The sequence below is a fragment of the Meriones unguiculatus genome, chromosome 10, assembly GCF_030254825.1.
Source record: "Meriones unguiculatus strain TT.TT164.6M chromosome 10, Bangor_MerUng_6.1, whole genome shotgun sequence".
Classification (NCBI taxonomy): domain Eukaryota; kingdom Metazoa; phylum Chordata; class Mammalia; order Rodentia; family Muridae; genus Meriones; species Meriones unguiculatus.
In genome coordinates this window covers 4,789,968-4,808,631 of record NC_083358.1, presented here as the reverse complement: position 1 = coordinate 4,808,631, position 18,664 = coordinate 4,789,968, and the positions used below count along the sequence as shown (strand labels likewise).

Here is an 18,664-nt window from a genome sequence, read left to right as displayed (position 1 = left end):
CAGAGACAAAGAGAGAGACAGAGACCGAGAGATAGAAAGAGAGAGATAGGGCTTGACATGGGTTTTGGAAACCTCAAAGCTCACTCCCAGTCTCTAACTATGAAGGACAATCAAGATGATCAGTTATCAATTGCATCTGGTCTATCCTGCTGCTGTGTTTTCACCATCACTATGTTAAAGATATTTTTGAACTTTAGCTTACATTTTCTCTTTTGTCCAAGGTTCCTTGGTAGATACAGGCTTTCACATTTCTATCTGTAGTAGCATGTATGTATGTTGTTTTAATGCTTTGTTGTTATTATTTTTAAAAACTACATGTATGTGTGTTTGTCTCTGTGCGTTTGTGGATGTGAGTGCAGTGCTTGAGGAGACCTGTGTACAGGTGGTTATGAGCTGCCTGAAGTCAGTGGTGGGAACCAAACTCAGGTCCCCCAGAAGGGCAACATGTACCCTTAACCTCTGAGCCATCTCTCCACCCTCGGTTTATCTGTCTTGGTTGTTAATAACTTACAGGTTTATTACACGTTGAGCAAAAACTCCCGGATGTGATATTTCTGTTGAGAGTTTCAGCTTGGGGGACCTGTAGACACTGCTGTTCAGTTGTCTGTTTGTTTTCAGCCCACTGGCTCTGTCTTGCTCTCTGTGGTGTGCTAATGCCGCCAGTAATCACTGAGCTCCTACACCGTCTCTTTGCACATCATTTAGGTGCCGCTTTGGGAGAGAGCAGTCTTTTTCCGTTATTTGGTGTGGTTCAAGGTGGAAGTAACTCCACTGAATTTATTTGAAAACTGCATTTTCCCTCCTGGAGTGTTCTCCCCACACCCTGCCCTGTGTACACTGGATAACATTTTCCCCAAGGCTTCCCTGTCACTGCTCACCATAGCAGATAGGTTCATTAAGCCATTCTATGTATGTTAAGGCAAGACTCTGGATAGCCGAGCGGAAGCAGCCATGCTGACCGTCGGAGGGACTGCCCTCGGTGGCCTCCTCACGGCGGCTTTCTGTCCTCATCTCTCCTGAGTTTTGATTTCATGCTGTATACCTTGTCTGTAAGATCTATGAGCTCTGTCAGCTTCATGCGGTGGCTTCATGTGTTGATAAGCGGTTAGTGATATCAGGTGACTCCAAAGCTGTCTGTGTTTATACCTAGACGGGTAGAGAGCAGTTCAAATTATTCATTCTAAAATTTCGCTTTCCCCAGCTTAATTATTGAGAGTCTTTTGTGCTTTGGTTATTCTGGTTTGTTTGTTTGTTTTGTTTTGTTGTTGTTTGTTTGTTTTTGCTTCGTTCACGGGCTACCGGCACCCATCAGGAGGAAGTGTGAAGAAGGAAACAAGGGCTCAGGTCTCCAGAGAAGGCCAGTCTGCCGCTGGGGCCCTGACTGGCGCCATCTCGGAGGCCGGGCCGGGACCTGCGGGCAGACCGCGCTCAAGAGCCGGAGGGACGGAGCCAAGCGCCAGCCTCTGCCGGCCCTGGCCCTGAGCGCTCCGATTCCTCCAGAGCATTTCAGAAGAACTAAGAATTCAGATCTGCACACCGTCAGCAACAGCGTTTGATGCGCCCGCTTTGAAAGCGCCGCGGTTTGCCCCGTGGCGGCGGCGACAGCCTCCAGCCAGCCCGGCTCCTGCTGCCGAGCTCTGCAAAGCCCTTTGTGGGGACAGAGCCAGGAGGTCGTGGCACGGACCAAAATGACCTCGCTGCCCTCCGAAGCCGGGCGGCCTGCTGATGTCATTCAGCGCAGAGGTTCCTGGACGCGCCTCAACCCCACCCCGAAGGCCGGCGAGCTGGACAGAAGCCTCGTTAACGACGCGTTTTATCCAAGTCCCCACAAGGGGGCACTGTCTCAGGCGTAACCTGAGCCGTTCCCTGCCACCCGCACAGGGAAAAGTTTGAGCGTCAGCTTTTCCGCAAGACCCTTTTAAAAATGTAATTAATTTCCTTTATACGGACGAGAGTTTTGTTCGCGTTCGTGAACCACAGGCGTGCCTGGTCCGGGCGGCCGCCAGGAGAGAGCGTTGCAGATGATTGTCAGCCATCACACCTGTGCTAGGAACTGAACCCCGATCCTCTGTAAGAGCAGCCAGTACTCTTAACCCCTTCGCCAGCTCTCCGGGGCCCTTTAAAAGAATCCTACCGGAAACATTCTTTACTGATGACCAGTTTTCTCTGTCAACAAGGGTGATAGTCTGGAGCCTTCTCAGTTTAATCCGGCTCTGTGTGCTTGGACCAGCCAGCAGCCATGAATCCAGACCCTCATTTGCAAAGTTTATCCAGGGTCTGAGAGGGGCTGGACACAGACAAGGGCTAGCGTGGTTCTGCGCCCCTCACCAACACCCTTGGCCAACAGGGCCACAGCCAGCACTGAAGTCAAGCTCAGGAAGGACACACAAGACCCTTTGTCTGGTTATCTTCCTTTTCGAACAGCATGTTTGTTCTGAGCAGTGAAATAGGATCCCACACAACCTTTGCCCTGGGACCTGTTCCCAGACTAAATCAGCTTGCACGAACATCTGAGGAGGTGAGGAGAAACGAGCCTGAGCACTCCACAGCCGGCACAGGACTCTGCCGGCACCCCTCCCCCTTCTCTTTAAACAGCAAGACCAAGAGATTCATCTGCAACTCCAGGATCCAAGAAGATATTTTCTTTTTCAAGGCGGAAACGAGGTGTCTGGCTGGAGTTTCGCCATCAGTCGAAGCTGAGCACCGACTCACGCCTCCCTTTGGCTGTGCTTCCCGACCAGTGAGCAGGCTTGGAGGGCAGGGTCTGTGTCAGGCCGAGCCAGCTCCGGCAGGCGTGCTGACAGGCTCGGCCGGGGCAATGTCCGAGTCCAGCAGGCACGTGGACACGGGAAGGACCCAGGTGCTCAGCTTGGGCTGGGTGCCGAGGACTCATGCCGCCCACACCTGCTGTTCCCATGGGCATTGCTCTGCTTCTTGCCAACCCCAGACTGGGAGGCAGTCAGTGGCTGGATGGCCAACACTGTAGGGCCGTCCTAGTGCCGTAGCAGGTTTCTGGACAGTCCTATTACCAGCAAAGGAGACAAAGACTGCTTCAAATTCAGGCAGAACAGCCAGCTGTGGGTGGGGGCTGGTGCTGGTCACTCTCACACGGGTGGAGGCCTTCATCGGCGTCTTCCTCATGTCTGCCTGTTCAGGGTCCGACGTCTGGTAACGCGCAATGCATCCTAGCTTTCAGAATGCCGACCCTCCCATTTAACATGGAGTACAGCGCTCAGCCTTCTCTGGGTCTGCTTCCCCTTCCTGGCCAGCGGATGAAACTCTTAACTCTATGGTCAGTGAGTGTTTTTTCCGAAGCCCCTCGTGCAGCAAGGCCGTTTGTGCTTACTTTGTTAGATGTGAAAGCATACTCGTTCTCTGCAACGTTAGGCTCTGAGTGGCTTACAGCGGTGCTTGCTCTGGACTGGGCCGACACACCTAACCTCCCACAGTCCTGCTTTCCTGTTTGCCATAACCCGTGCCGTACTCACGAATCTGTGTGCTGCACCCTCGGGCTGTGACTATGCATTTAAAGGCCTTACTAAAATAGTTACTTTGCTTGCCAATGTCCGACTGTGGGCTGGCAGGCATCCTCACCAATCCCGGTCCTGCCACTGACAGAGAATCCCTGGAAAGCAGTCTTCCCAAGACGCCAGTGGGTAGAACTAGGATCTGTGAGCACGAGCTCTAGAAAGTGTCATGGCAGCAATGTCTGTACCTGTGACTATCCGGGAGGGGACACAGGTCCAATGTCTGCTTGGACCCAGGGCTGTGTTCCCCTGAAAGGCCAGCTGTGTCCTCATCCTTTTACCCTTTGCACCTCCATGGCCCTCTATAGCCCATCTGACACCAGTTAGTTCATGAGAACCTTTGGACTTCTGGATTTACCTTGAAGCTAAGGCCTATTCTGTTTTGTTGTGTGTGAGAGTTTAATGTATGAGTGTTCTATCTTCATGTACATCTGCACGCCAGAGAGGGCACCAGATCCTGGTATAGATGGTTGTGAGCCGCCATGTGGGCTCTGGGAATTGAACTCAGGACCTCTGAAGAGCAGCCAGTGCTCTTAACCACTGAACCATCTTTCTAGCACCCTCTCCTTTGTGAGACAGGGTCTCCCTGTGTAGCCTTGGGCTGTCCTGGACTCAATTTGTAGATCAGGCTGGCCTTGAACTCACAGGGATCCGCCTGCCTCTGCTCACAGGCGGGTGCCATCACAAGGAGGGCACCAACGCCTGTTCTAGGTGAGGTTGTGCCCCACAGTCCTGCTGGCATGTCATCATCCTGAGTTCATGACTTAGATTCTTCCACTCAGTACTTTAGCTAACAGCATTGTCCTTGTTCGGCTAAAACTCAGATTCCTCCTCTAAAGTCTGTGTGAAGCAGATTTGCCTCGGAGGGCATTCCTCCAGGATGAGCACAGCAGAGTGCTGGCGTCCGGCTCAGTGGACTCCACTTGCCTCCCAAAGGCTGATGAGGGCAGCTCCAGAGAGCATTTGGGTGTCTAAACATTCCCTGGATTCCTGAACCCAGGACCCAGCAGTGAGCTTTGACAACCGCTGTGGTGTCGTCCCAGGGGGAGTCCTTTGGTGTCCTTCCTCTCCCGTCTGCTGGGGAGAATGGGCTGCAGTTCTGGGGGGAGGAACAGGCTGAGTCTCAGGACTCCTGGCCCCACAGTCATGGGAAATGCTGACTGCTCCGTGCTTATCTTCATGCTGGCTGCGAGACTACAGGAGGTCAGGGTTTTGCAATCCTGGGAGGAGTCTCTAAAGAGTTCTTATCGTCCTTGAGGACTTGGCAGTCAGACAGTGTTTGCTGGGGAGTTTCTAGGAGTGTTTAGGAGTTGGAAGCTTGTCAGTTGCTGCGAAGGTCCGGGAGAGGGGGCGCTTTTGTGGAGGGGGTCAGACAGCTGGGTGTCCTCCCGGAGCCCACCCAGGGAAGCTGGGGATGGACACAGGGGCCAGAATCGGCTTTTCTCTCTTGTGTAGAGTGAGGAGCCGAGCTGCAACAGCTGGCAGGACACAGAGCAGGGATCTTAAAGAGCAAAAGAAACCAAGATTGAGGAAGGAGAGGTGTCTCTTGGGTGGCTGGCTGCCTTGCTTGCTCAGCAGGCTCTGCAGCTAGTTGGAGCCCAGCTCCCTCTCGCCCTGTCCTCCCAGGCCCTCCCAGGGCTTTCATTTCTCTGCCGGAAGCTGTGTGTATTAATTGCCATCTAGCCTTTTGTAATAATCTTGCAGAGCCAGTTTGGTTGGTAAAAAAATATCAAACACCTAAAATAACACCCATGGAAGATGGTGCCCATATTAAAATACATATTAACTGTGCAAACAGTGCGTAGCAGGACTTTCTGATAGGTGTTCCTGGAACAGTTCTGAATCAATAGGAGTCTGGTTACTCAGATCACATTAAACTTTTATGATAAGAGTGCATTCAATCCCTGGAGTGTGCAAAATGTGAGTCGCTCTGTGCTGGTCTAAAGCAAACAGCCACAAAGCCCTAGTGAGTACGGTTTACATGTTTGAGCATTTCCAACCACTATGATTTTGAAATACGATGTGGCTTACCAAAGTAAATAAAACACACGAGTTACCAAGAAGAGCAGTGATGACGTCATCGTGAAGCTTAGCACCCCTGACCGCCTCCATTCTGGATGTGACATTTTTCCTCAACCACGCCAACACCCGGCATTGCCTTGTTTCTCTCATTATTTCTGAACTCACATACCCTAGGCAGACAGTTCATACTTTCCCCTGCCTGGCCTTTTTACTCTTGAAGAGGTATATTGCTAAGATTCTTTCTTGTTTGCTCACTCATTTTGTGGTGTGTGTGTGTTATGATGTGGTATCTGTGTTTGTGTGTTATGATGTGTTGTCTGTGTGTGTTGTGGTATGTGTGTTGCGGTGTGGTGTCTGTGTGTATATGTGTGATGGTGTGGTCTATTTGTGTGTTGTGGTGCAGCCTGTGCATGTCTGTGTGATGGTGTGGTCTATGTGTGTGTGTGTGTGATGGCGTGGTCTATGAGTATGTGTGTGATGGTGTGGTCTGTGTATTTGTTAGCATGTGTATACACACATATGTGCTCCTATGTTTGGAAGCTAGAAATCATGTTGAATGTATTTCCTGGATTGCTTTCCACATTTGTTTTTTGAGACAAGGTGAGTTGCTCAGCCAGAAGCTCGTCATTCAGCCTGGCTGACCGGCCGGTGGGTTTCTGGGACCTGTCCATCTGCTCCCTCCACTGAGGTTACAGGTGTTCCTGGCGTATCTGTCTTCCCCTTGGGTTCTGGGGCTCCAACTAAGCTTCTCATAGTTGAGGGGCAGCATGCTCCTCACGGACCCACGTCCCAGCCTGTCAGCTGATTTTTTGATTGGACACTATAAGACGCTTCACAGCCGTCACATTTTCCTGCTTTGGACACTTAGTTGTCTCACAGTTATGGGAAGGCACAGCGGTGCACTGATCACCAAGGGAAATTCAGGGATATGAGCAGGCTGGTTCCCGAGTCAGCACACGGGAGGATGCTGTCCTCCGGAGCATGGCCAAAAAGTGAACCCCTGGACTCCTAGACAATGAGGCTTTGAGTTTATTTCCACAACATAGCATATCTCATCCGAGAGTGAAACTAGGACAAATGTTTTTAAAAATATGCTTCTTGCCAGTCAACATTAATGACTGATTTTTACACTTTGAACTTTATGGTCCTAATGAGAGTTAATTTATTAATTGTAATTATTGACATGGGGTGCTGGGTGAAATAGGATATCTGGAGGTGAGAAGTCAGCTCGCAAATTGGGCCCTGGGTCGGAATCCTTCCCCATGACACTGGCAGTTGTGACTTTGCACTAGTCTGGACTGGACGCTCTGACCATAGTTTGGGGTCATTCCTGTGACTTTCCCCATCTTCTCTTGCAAAGCCTGTTGACTGTTGCTTCTCCCCAGACAGCGTCTCAGTAGAAAGGAGAGTACGGGCTGATATTGATGGGTCCTAGGACATGAAGAAGCCTGACAGAGCGTGGGGACCGCCAGCCTGGGCTCTAATATCTTAGAGCACCTAATTAGCCACGCCGGCAAGATGACACATGTGCAGCTCAGCGCCACGAAGATGTCATAAGGGGCCTTTAGGGCTGGGAGCAATGTGCAGAGCTGCAAGAGGGCCCTGTGGAGATCAGAACTTAACTAGAATTTTGGTCCAGGCATGGTGGTACACACCTGTAGTACCAGCACTTGGGAGGCAGAGGCAGGAGGATCTCTGTGAGTTTGAGGCCAGCCTGGTCTACAGAGTAAGTTCTAGAACAGCCAGGGCTACACAGAGAAACCCTGTCTCAAAAAGAAAGAAAGAAAGAAAGAAAGAAAGAAAGACACCAAAACAAAACACTAACAAGTGCTGTAAACTTTAACACAATCCATAAGAAAATGTAGTATTCTTACTGGACAGTCTGACACAATTTTATAGCACTTACTCCTTTTCTTGCACTTTTTAGCGACCAACTCTCCGACTCCTTTGAGTTTGATATAAATTTTCTATAGGAAAAGCAGCAAGAGAGACACCTGAAATTTGTCCTTAATGGGATCACTACAGACCTGTCGCCTTACAAACACGGGGATTCACACCAACACTGACAATTGTATCCCTGCCTTCAGACTCCTTCCTGACCCTGGGACAGAGCCGAGTGTGCTGAGCCCACCAACGTGCTCAGAGGGTGGCAGTTCCAGCCAGGGCCACTGCTCCCACACCTGTGTGGCTAGCGTCTGCAGTCACAAGACAAGAAGTGTCTCCTACACAGCGCCAGGAGAGACTCAGGTCCACGCCGGCACCAGGGGCTCTTGATATCCGCTGACCCAGTAGAAAGTGCTCCCATGCCACCTCCTTCATCTCCTTCCTTTCTGGCTCTGTGTCCCATGAAACATAAACAAAATGTCTTTCCAGGCTTATGGTTTTTGGCTTGCTTCCCCAAATGTTCACAGTCACTTGGAGGCCAGTCCATATGATAAGAGGTTACAGTTAAAAGGACAACGGACTTAGCCCACTTTTGTTAAAGTATAAACATTTTTGCAACATTTACAGAAACAGCATCATGTGCCCACCTTGTCAGGACTCACAGTAATGCCAAGCAAAAGCTTGCAGCCAGGCTGGCATGGAAACCGATGGAACAGCAATGGTTTTGCAAAACGGAAGTGTTACTGTAGTGTCAGCCATGAAGAAGACAGAAGACACACTCAAACCTGTCTACTTGATCTACCAGAGCAGAGGAATTCATGTTGCCCAATGTGCCAGCAAAAGAGGACTGATTGGGTTAAGGGTTTTATTTTTGTTTTGTTTTGTTCTGTTTTTCTGCTCTGGTTCATTCTGCTTCAGGAGACAATGTTGCAGGTTTCTAATCTATTTCCAAGATGACCTGTTCTTGTTCTTCAGATTCTGTGGAGGAGACTCTTGGCCCCCAGGCTCTCAAGGTCTTTTCAGGCCAGGACCTAGGGTTCCAATTCAGCCTCTCTTGCTTTGCAGTTTCAGGGCCGGACAGCTACTGAAGCTTCCCATGATGCTCTCTGCCAGCCAGGGTCCTGGACGGAAGGGCTCACCTCTTGACAGAGCCACTTCTGTGCTCCTGTGGCCACGCCCTCTTCGCAAGTCTCCCTTCCCACACTGCAAACGCTTCCATTTGGATGCTAGTCAGAATCCTGGCACCATCATCTCCTACGCGGAACTCAGGGCGGTCACTTTAACATTTCTGTGCCTCAGCATGCCCTGGCTGTAAAACGGGCATAGGTGATACCGAGATTAAAGGAATTGGTTTTGGCAGAATGGTTATAACAGTGTCTGGTCCATATCAAAAGGCTCAATATTTACTAGCTCTTGTCTTTACTACCAGAAAAATAATGTTGACGTTAACAGCACACAGTTCTTCTTATGCCAGAGCAAATCAAGAAGCGTCAGGGTCCTGACCAGGCCGAGAAAGGAGAGCAAAAGGTGAAGAGAACGTTTACTTCTTAGATGGTACCGACGCAGCCAAAACTGCAGGTAACTAACAACTGGAAGGAAATTTGCTGGACTGTGAGTGCACACAGGTCACGGCATGGCAAAGGAGGGTGCTCTAACAAAGGGGGTGTCCTTCGTCTTAAAGGAAACAAACCAAACCAAACAACAACAAAACCCAGAAAAACATACAGCTGTCTGCACTCAGACTGAAGTCCTGCTCACTGAGAGGACAAGGACCAGGACATTCACCCCTCCTCCTGAGGAACTGCAGAAGCAGGCAGAGCCCACAGCGCCCTGCCCCTCCAAGGCAAGCCGCTTATGTGGAGAAGCAAGGGTGAGGGCGAGGAAGCAAGGGAAGGGCGAGGAAAAAGCAGGGAGATCAGGGAGAGAGGGGGATCCGGGAAAGGAGGAGGCTATGGAGAAGAAAGAGAATAGGGGCGACCTGAGGAAGGGGAGAAGGGGAGGGAGGAGCAAGAGCCAGGAAGGCTGGGGGAGGAGGGGCAGGGCCGGGGGAGCTGGAGGAGCCAGGGAGGAGCGGGAGGGCCAGGAAGAAGGAGGCGGGGCGGGGAGGGGCAGCGCGGGTCGGTGCGGCCGGCGTGCGCAAGGGGGCGCTGTCGCCTCGGCTCGCGGGAGGCGCCGCAGGACCCGCCCCTTTCCCCGCCCGCCGGGTGTCGCCGCGGAGCCCGGCGGAGCAGGCTCGGCCACAGCGCGGCCGCGCGGGCACAGTCGCCCGGCCGAGCGCGCGCGGACCTCGCGCTGCCTTTGTCCGCGATGGCCCCGCAGCACGGCCGGCCCGCGCCGCCCGCCCGCCGCGAGCCGCCGGCGGCGCCCCCGGTTCCGCCTCGCCGGGAGCGCGGGGGGCGCGGGGCGCGCGGGCCCGGGGCGGCCGGGGGCCGGGGGCGCGCGGGCGGCACCGAGGGGCGCGGCGTCAAGTGCGTGCTGGTCGGCGACGGCGCGGTGGGCAAGACCAGCCTGGTGGTCAGCTACACCACCAACGGCTACCCCACGGAGTACATCCCCACGGCCTTCGACAACTTCTCGGGTGAGCGGCGGGCGGACGGGCGGGCGCCGGGCCCGGGGCTGCGGGGAGGCGCGGGGAGGCGCGGGGCTCCGGCGCCCGGAGCGAGCCGCGGCAGGCGCCCTCCCCACGCGCGCGCTCGCCCGTGGCCGCCCGGCTCCGGCGGGGGCGCCCCGGCAGGGCTGGGGCTCGCGGGAAGCTTCCTTTCTTCTGAGCCCCGCGCCTGCCGGGCCTGCGCCTCGCTCGCTGGGCGACGCTTGGCCGGGTCCTTCCAGCTTACCGTTGGCTGCTGCGCGTTCTCACGGGTGGGCTCGGGTGTCGTACTGAGATACAAAAGTAAAACGGTCCTTTATCTTGGTTTTTTAAAGTCTTTTTGGAATTTAAGTAAAAAGAAGTTAGAAAAATCACAGAAAATCTTGCTCCTATTTTTTTTTTTTTTTTTTTTTAATCGTTGACCTCCAGTCCCCGTGGCCAGACCCTGGTTGCTGTATTTCAGACACCCTATGGATAAAGCAGAAGTGCCGGGTACTTTCTTCACTCCCACTGGCACAAACACTTATAAGCAACCAGAAAGGCCATCAGAAAGAGGCAAAATGCCCGGTTGAAGCTGAATCCTCTGTGACACTGCTGGCTGGGGGGTGGGGTGGGGGTCGCTCTCACCCCATCTCTGGACCCCTGTGTGGCTTCCCCCTGCCAGCTTTTCTTTCGAACCCTCTTTTTGAGCTGACAGGGAGGAGTGCCCTTTTCCACGCGCAGAGTGATAGGCCGCCTGTGTTTGCACAAGTTCTCAAGACTGTTGGAGTTTTATGGTAAACCCTGAAGCCGGGAGACTTTTTCCCAGGGGAAAACAATTGTCTGTGAGGTTTTCCCACTGATTTAAAACTGCAGAGCTGGTTCCCACCTAGCCCCTCCACCTCGGGTTGTTTTTAGGTCCTTTGAAACAAGGGTGGCAGCCAAATTAATCTTCCAGGCTTGAAAGGAAAACACTAGCCTTCCGGGGCCCCTTCCAGGGGTCAGGGTTTTGCTGCCTCGTGCTCTGCGGTGGAGGGAGCTGCCACCCTGGAACATTTGTACATAAAAACACCCTCACGGCTTCCGGGTTTCGCCAGGTCCTTAGCTGTCTGAGAGCCCGCTCGCTAGGAGCAGAGGGGCCAGAAGGGTCCTGATAATCATCTCGCTCTCTTTCCCCCAGCTGTGGTGTCAGTGGACGGCCGGCCTGTGAGACTCCAGCTCTGTGACACGGCAGGACAGGTCGGTATCAAGTTTCATGGCTCGCCCCGGGAAAGGAAGCAGCCTTTTAAAGGTTTCCAAACAACCTTTGCCGATTCCCTTAGTAACTGGGTCATTGTGAAACCTGGAGGAGCAGGCAGGCCCACTCCTGCTCCTGGCCAGCTCCTCTGAGGGCAGTGGGAGGGAGAGAGGAGGCCGGGAAGGACACCTCTGGGCCAGTGAGGCAGGGTCTGCCTGTTCTGGGCAGTACCGAGGAGGTAGTGGTAGGGACTGCCCTTATCTTAGGACTTTGTGATACCTCTCAATTTCTGGATTTTACTAGAGAGAGAGAGAGAGAGAGAGAGAGAGAGAGAGACCAAACCCACAGTAATGGCTTGTAATCCTTTCTCAGAGGAAGGCCCTCACACTGTATACTCCACTGACTCAAGGTGACTGAGCCCCATATTCAAAGGTTTGCTCAAGGAAAATCTGGAGCCTGTGTTAGTGAGCGTCAACCTCCAATTCCCCATTTCTAGAGTGGAGACGTGGTGGTCACCCTAACTTGAGCAGGGAAGGAAGGGCTACGCTCTTTGGTCATCCTGGTCTTGAGGACAGCGCACTAGAAGAGAAGGCCAGGAGTGATGTGGGAGGCATGGGCGTAGGGTCTCCTCAGTAGGGTCCCAGAAGGCTTTGGGACCTGGTTGAACCTGCCCCTGACGTGTTCTAGCCGCTGTGGTGCTTGTGACAGTGAACTCGTCTCCCCACGATGTCTGGAGCTGGCAAAGTGTAGGGGGTAGGAGTGTCCCCTCTGCTTTCCCGACAGTCCGTGCTTATGAAGAAACTGGAGCTCCTGTGTCCCCCGGTTCTCATCCAAGCCAGGGTCATAGGTTACTCGCTACTAGAAAACAGCAAACTTGGGGCTCAGGACTGGCTTCTTCCTTAGACCTCAGGGAGACAGAAGTCTCGGCTGTCTTAATGGAACACGAGTCTAGTGATAACTGCAGCAATGGCGCTGACGTCAGCTGGAAAAGCTGTTCAGCACATTTGCTGAGTGGGAGGAGCCACACACCATCAGTATGTGTGGGAAAGAAACGGCAAACTCCGGGCATAGTTCTTCACCTTGTAATCCCAGCTCTCAGGAAGCTGCAGCAGAAGGATAGCCATACGTTCAAAGCCAGCCCGGCTATGTACTGAGTTCAAGGCCAATGTGGGCCTAAGAAACAACTCTGCCAGGCATGGTGGTACACGCTGATAATATCTGTACTTGGGAGGTGAAGACAGGATCGGAAGTTCAAAGTCATTGACTGCTGAGTGCATTTGAGGCCAGCCTAGCCTATGTGAGACCCTGTCTTTTAAAAACATGCAAACATGCAAACAGAGAAAAAAAATCAAAGAGACAGTGTTCCTGGGTCTTTCCTTTTTTTTTTTTTTGCATGATGCCCACTGAGTTGTTTTATACAAATGGAGGGGGCTGGTTTTCCCCGTCCATAGAACATGGACAGAAATGTGTTGTTGCAGTAGGCATCCTGAGGACCAGAGAGAGGTCAGGACAGCTGAAGGATCCCGAGGCACAGAGGTCGTGGAGGCCAGCGAGGAGCTGCTGGGACGTTGGCTCAGGAATCACTGTGCTACCCTCTGACGTCTCTGCCTGCCCCATGGCTTCTGAGGGAGGCGGGCTTTCCTCAGAAGGTGAATCCCGAGCTGGGGTCTGGCACACCTTGGGGTTCAGTGTGGTTTAGTGCGCAGAATGTGTGAGCCATCCGTGTGCATGCAGCCGTGGGCTAGGGGGCAACGGTGGCGAGGGCGTTAGGGGCGGGGCCGGCGTCGGGGGCGGGGCCGGATGGAGGAGGAGTGAAGTAAATCCAGTGTGTAAAAATGTAAAATGTCAAGGAAGCCGAAGACTCCCCTGAGAAATATTTTCGTAAAGAAAGTTGTCATTGGAAGGAAAGGCTCATGGTGAGCTGGCGCTCTGGTGTGGACGCTCTTCTGCCTCTGCTGGCTTTCCCTGAGGATGCCGGAGCTCATGCTGCAGGCATGGCGCGACGGCTCCGCCGGGGGACTCCTTCCTTGAGGGTGTGCTCCGGCTGTGCGGCTGCAGCACCTCACCAGGGTCTCTGGTCCACACTGCACAGGGAGCCTTTTCTGCCTCACCTTCCCAGCTCCTTCCGCACAGGTTTGGGGGACAGAGCTCCAAAGCCTGGTGGCTAGGCCATTGTGAGCTCCAGCGTGTGGCCAACGCGGCTGTTTTCCCTCCTGCCTGTCCCATCCCCAGCATGACCAGAGCCCGGCCGGTTCTAATGTTCCTTGCTCAAGCAAAGGAGGAGTGAGTCATGGGAAAGGCCCGAGCCGGCCCAGGTGCCTGGTTCCGCTTCTGCATTTGTTCTTTCGGCACAGAGCGTGCAGTAGGAACCTGAAGCCATTCTTTCTCGGCTTTCACAGATAGGGGCCTCACCGGGGCAGAGACAGCCCGAGCTGCCAGGCTCTCCCTTGGGCTCATTAACTGTTGCCTCACAGTGCAAACCGACCCTCAGACACAGAAGGGCCAGTGCAAGTCAGGATGGTGTGGGCTCCTTTAAGCCAAGAAGGCTCTTACGTCAGCGTGACATGAACCAGAGTCGTTCGGGAAGAGGAAACCTCAGTTGAGGAACTGCCCTGTAGTGCTTTGAATGAGAATGGCCCCTCGTGGGGGTTTGCCCGAGTGCTTGGCTCACACTGGTGGAACTGTTTGGGAAGGATTAGAAGGTGTTCCTTGCTAGAGGAAGTGTGTCATGGGCCCCTTTGAGGTTCCGGAAGACTGGTGCACTCTCAGGGTACCCACTCTGCCCCCTGCTTGTGGATCAAGATGTGAGCTCCCGGCCGATCCTGCCAGCTTTGCTCTGTCATGGACTCTTAGCTGTTTCTCCAAACCATATAAGCCCAATTAAATGGTTTTGGTATTTGTTCTTGTTTTTAATAGTGGCCTTGGCTGTGGTGTTTTGTCACATACTAGAAAAGTAACTAAAACACATCCCTGACAGACTGGGCAGGATTTCAGTGTATTTTCTTAATTAGTGCTCAGTGTGGAAGGGCTCAGCTCACCATGGGAGGTTCCACCAGGCTGATAATCCTGGTGCTAGAAGGAAACAGGTTGAGCACGCCAGCCAGCAGCACTCCTCCCTGGCCTCCGCCTCAGTGCCTGCCTCTGGTTCCTGCCCTGACTTCCCTCGATCTGGACCACAGGATGTGAAATCAAATCAGCCCTTTCCTCCCCGGCTTGTTTTGTTCACGGGGTTTATGCGATAGGAACCCCAGCCGGGACAGCCACACTTAAAGAATGCTGTGCCTGTAAACAGGAGTTTAGGTAGTCGGAGCCTGCCAGCTGAGTAGTGGGAAAACACTGAAAGCGTTTGGTGTTGCCTTGGGACATCACCAGTGTTGGATGCTGGAGGATTTTGGCTCCCACAGACATGTTTCAGATGAGAGTGAGCCGCCGTGAAAGCTTTTCTGGATGCGGCTGAGCTGCAGGGATCTGCGGGATGTGTGACAGGAGGGGACAGGAACGTGGATGTGGATGCCCGGCTTACACCTGGTCTGTGTGGTTGGAGAAGCTGTTGGTAGGCTGCAGACCCGCCCACTTACCTGCTCCAGGTCTCTGTGCCTCCGGACGGTTGTGCTCATTCTGTCTGAAACACTGTGTGAATGACCAGCCATTGGCAGAGATGGAAGAAGGAACAGAAGCATTCAAAAGGGAAGAAAGAGACGATGCAGCCAGGACAGGACTGCATTAGCTGGCATCTTGGGGACAGTGGGGCTACCAGCAATTTAAACCTCGGGTGGTGGCCTGCACGGGCCCCCAGTTTCCTTTTCTCAGTCTTTGTTTCTGAGGAACGTGGTTGTGTGCTGTCTGCTGGGGCTGCCGGGAGGAACTGGCACCCTTCACAGCTGTGGTCAGGTGGAGCAGGGCTGCGTCTCAGAGGGGAGTCCTGCTGATAGAGCCACACTAACCAGGTCAAGTCCAGGGAACCGGCAGGGTTGAGCACTGGCTTTCTCAGCAGCCAAGTTCCGGGAGCTAAGAAATAGGGTTGGGGCCACTGCAGGCCGAAGACTGGAAACAGTAAGATAGCACCTGCCCTGGGTGTCCCTCTGTTGCAGGCGGCATGGAGGCCTCGGTCCCTGAGGAAGAGTGTATGTGGAGTGTTAGGGCTGTGCCGTCCCTCAGAGCTTAGAGGCTGCACCCTGGTGCCAAGGGCAGGCAGCAGGGCAGGTCTGAGGCCCTGGCGCCTGTTCGTAGAAAACAGGGTTTTGTTGTTGTTGTTGTTTTGTGACCATCCTTGGCCTTGAAGGTCACTCGGTGAGGGCTGACAAGGGTGACGGCTTTGTGCTTGGTTTCAGGACGAGTTTGACAAGCTGCGGCCGCTCTGCTACACCAACGCAGACATCTTCCTGCTGTGCTTCAGCGTGGTCAGCCCCACCTCCTTCCAGAACGTCAGTGAGAAGTGGGTCCCCGAGATTCGCTGTCACTGCCCGAAGGCCCCCATCATCCTGGTCGGGACACAGTCAGACCTCAGAGAAGACGTCAAAGTGCTCATTGAACTGGACAAGTGCAAAGAGAAGCCAGTGCCCGAGGAGGCGGCCAGGCTGTGCGCAGAGGAGATCAAAGCCGCCTCCTACATCGAATGCTCAGCTTTGACACAGAAGAACCTCAAGGAGGTGTTTGATGCCGCCATCGTCGCTGGCATCCGGCACTCGGACTCCCAGCAACAGCCAAAGAAGTCTAAGAGCAGGACCCCAGAGAAGGTGCGGGACCTGTCCAAGTCCTGGTGGAGAAAGTACTGCTGCTTGGCCTGACCCTCTGGTGGCTCAGGGCACAACTCTCCCGGATGGTTGGCCGTGGCCGGAGGACACGCCCTCCAAGCGCCCGCATCTGCCCTCAGCATCCCTGGGGTTGAGATTCATATGCAAAATACATTAAAGAATTTTGGGAGTTAAGATTGGTTTTCCTCCTAACTCTGGGAACTCAGAGCTTTAGAACTCCAGGTTAATTTATATTTCACATGGAAAGGGCTCTTCTAAGCCGGGCGTCGGCTTGAAGTCCTGCTGCATTGTACAGGACACAGGAGGGCATGACCTTCTCCTGATCAAGGGCTACTGAGTGTTCAGTGCACGGCACAGCAGACTCCGTGACAATTAAGCTCCAGCTCGGAAACCACACAAACCAAACCTGTTTCTGTAAGAGAAAAAAAACGAAAACAAAATCTGAAAAAAGCGACAGGCTTCTGTCTACGAAACCTCACACCTGTCCCTTTTGTCACTCAGACTCACTTGCTTAAGGTCCTAAAACAACCAAAACATCCCACTGGCCACTGGCCCTGTGTTGACGGAAGAGAATACTTGCCTTGTTTTATTCTTTTTTGTTTTAATCACGTGACCAGTTGTGTTGCTATGAAAGTGCCGGGTACAGATCTGCCGAGTTCTTCAGGGAGGGACTCCTGCTGAGATCAGATCACCCTCTTGGCTTTCAGGACTGGCCTGGGCGTTGGGTGGTCTGTGTCCTATGACGGAAGCAAGAGGAAGTTCTTGTCCAGGGGCTGTAAGCTGCCATGCTCACAGCACCTGGAGATGCCATAGTTGATGGCTGTGTAATGGACACACACACACACACACACACACACACACACAACAGCTGGTTTACTAATGGAACTCTGAGACACACAAAAGCATACACGTTTGAGCAGGTGTCTTCCTCTTCCTGACGTTTCTTTGAGCAGACATCATTTTGTAGAATCTTAATGTACACATTTTTGAGACCACCTTAAAAGACGGGATGAAAGTACTTTTGAACCCTAGTGCCTTCAGGGTCCTGTGACCAGGGAGGCACTGGAAGGGACCAGGCATCTTACCCACCAGCATCTTCTTGCTGGGGCCATGCCTGTGGCCCTTGTCCTTTAAGGTGAGGGCCTTCCGACTGCTCTGAAACAGCCCTGTGTCAGGAAAGCTCACAGCATTGTAGCTATTTCCAAGATGCCATAGGGGCCAGACAACGAATCACAGCTTCTAGTTTGCTGTGGGCAAGGCACCTCTCTGTGGCTACCTGGTAACAAAAGTTTATTATCTGTGAATTTTTTTCTTAATATTTAAAACAAAAACCAACCTTATGTTTTTCTATAGAAAAAAAAAAAAAAACAAAACAGAAGTAAAAGATCAGGCTGCGCTTCGGGTCAAAGGCTTTTTTTTTTTTCCTGCTGGTAAACAGGACTGGAAACTTTCTTTAACAAAATGAAAAGGCTAATTGCTGAACCACCAGAATACATGGCCTGTTTGTGCCTGGGCCCTCCCGGCAGCAAAGTGGTATCAGAGGTGTTTCATTGTGCCTCTGGTGGCAACACTGTTTCACTTGCAGACTGACCTTACCCCCCTGCTCAGCTTTCTAGAAAGCCAGCCTCCAAGCGGGCTTTGCCTGACGGTGTGTACAGAATGGTTGGAGAAGGGCGAGTTATTTAATTTTAAGTGTTTTAATAAAGCCAAGGAGATGAGCATTGAGAACACAAGCTTGAAGTTTTGTGCCAGGACTGTTGGGCCTCACACCCTGTGTCTGGGCGGCTGGGAAGTGGCTGGAGGGTGGCTGTGCGATGGAGTTCTGGGCACTGCCTTCCAGGATGCACACTCCCGGACCGTCTATGCCGCAGATCTAGCGGGTTTACTCGGACCTGCACATTTTTGATATGTTGCCACATCCTGTGGAGCCATAAGGTCTGACTGTACTTGAGGCTTTCCTGCATTTTTACTTTTTGGGAAGAAGAGATTTGGGCTGAGAAATCTGTAAAAGCATGCGCCTGGGTGAAATGTGAAGCTGGCCCTCTTCAAAGCTGAAAAGCAGTGGAATGTCCAGCCTGGGGTGGGAGTGGGGGTTCTGTGGGCTGTGTGTGCAGCGATGGCTCCTGGGCCTGACTCTGGGCTTACCTGAAGAACACTGTCGCAGGCTCCCAAACCGTCACCTCATCACGTGTGCAAGCAAACTGTCGATAACTTTGTTTTCTGTTCAGGAGGCATGTGAGCAGCTACCCAGAAGTCTCCAGCCAAAAGGGGAGCCCGCTCCTCTGCAGGTGCCTTACCAACGTGTGCTTTTCCGTTTTCACATGTCAAAGATGTTGGACAGAGTCTTGTACTTGAAAAATGCTATAAACAAGTTGCTATGAAATAAATTCTGACCTGTGGACAGAACTCTTGCCTATTCTACCAAACAGATATATGCCTTGGGCTAAACAGGTTAGGAAGCAACTTTGCTTGTGTCTAGGAAAATATCCAGTATCACATTTATTCAGTTTAGGGCCTTGTGGGCATTGGGTTCAGTCTAATGGATGGGGCCCTCTGCATTTTTTTTCTTTGTTTTTTTTTTTTTTTTCAAGATAGGGTTTCTTTGTGTAGGCCTGGATGTCCTGGACTCACTTTATAGACCAGGCTGGCCTTGAACTCACAGAGATCCGCCTGC

At 52.7% G+C, this 18,664-nt stretch overlaps 1 protein-coding gene across 1 annotated transcript; it reads left to right on the top strand.

Annotated features, from left to right (window-relative positions):
- Positions 1-9,689: 9,689 nt before the first annotated feature.
- Positions 9,690-18,396, top strand: Rhou (ras homolog family member U). Its single transcript, XM_021664533.2, has 3 exons — positions 9,690-10,011; positions 11,180-11,238; positions 15,568-18,396. The coding sequence occupies exons 1-3, from the start codon at positions 9,741-9,743 to the stop codon at positions 16,021-16,023; spliced, it is 786 nt and encodes a 261-aa protein (XP_021520208.1). The 5' UTR covers positions 9,690-9,740; the 3' UTR covers positions 16,024-18,396.
- The last annotated feature ends 268 nt before the right edge of the window (positions 18,397-18,664 follow it).

Coding starts and splice junctions, on each gene's coding strand:
- Rhou (XM_021664533.2), top strand. CDS start 9,741: ATGGCCCCGCAGCACGGCCGGCCCGCGCCGCCCGCCCGCCGCGAGCCG. Junction 10,012..11,179: donor GGCCTTCGACAACTTCTCGG/GTGAGCGGCGGG, acceptor TCTTTCCCCCAG/CTGTGGTGTCAGTGGACGGC. Junction 11,239..15,567: donor TCTGTGACACGGCAGGACAG/GTCGGTATCAAG, acceptor GCTTGGTTTCAG/GACGAGTTTGACAAGCTGCG.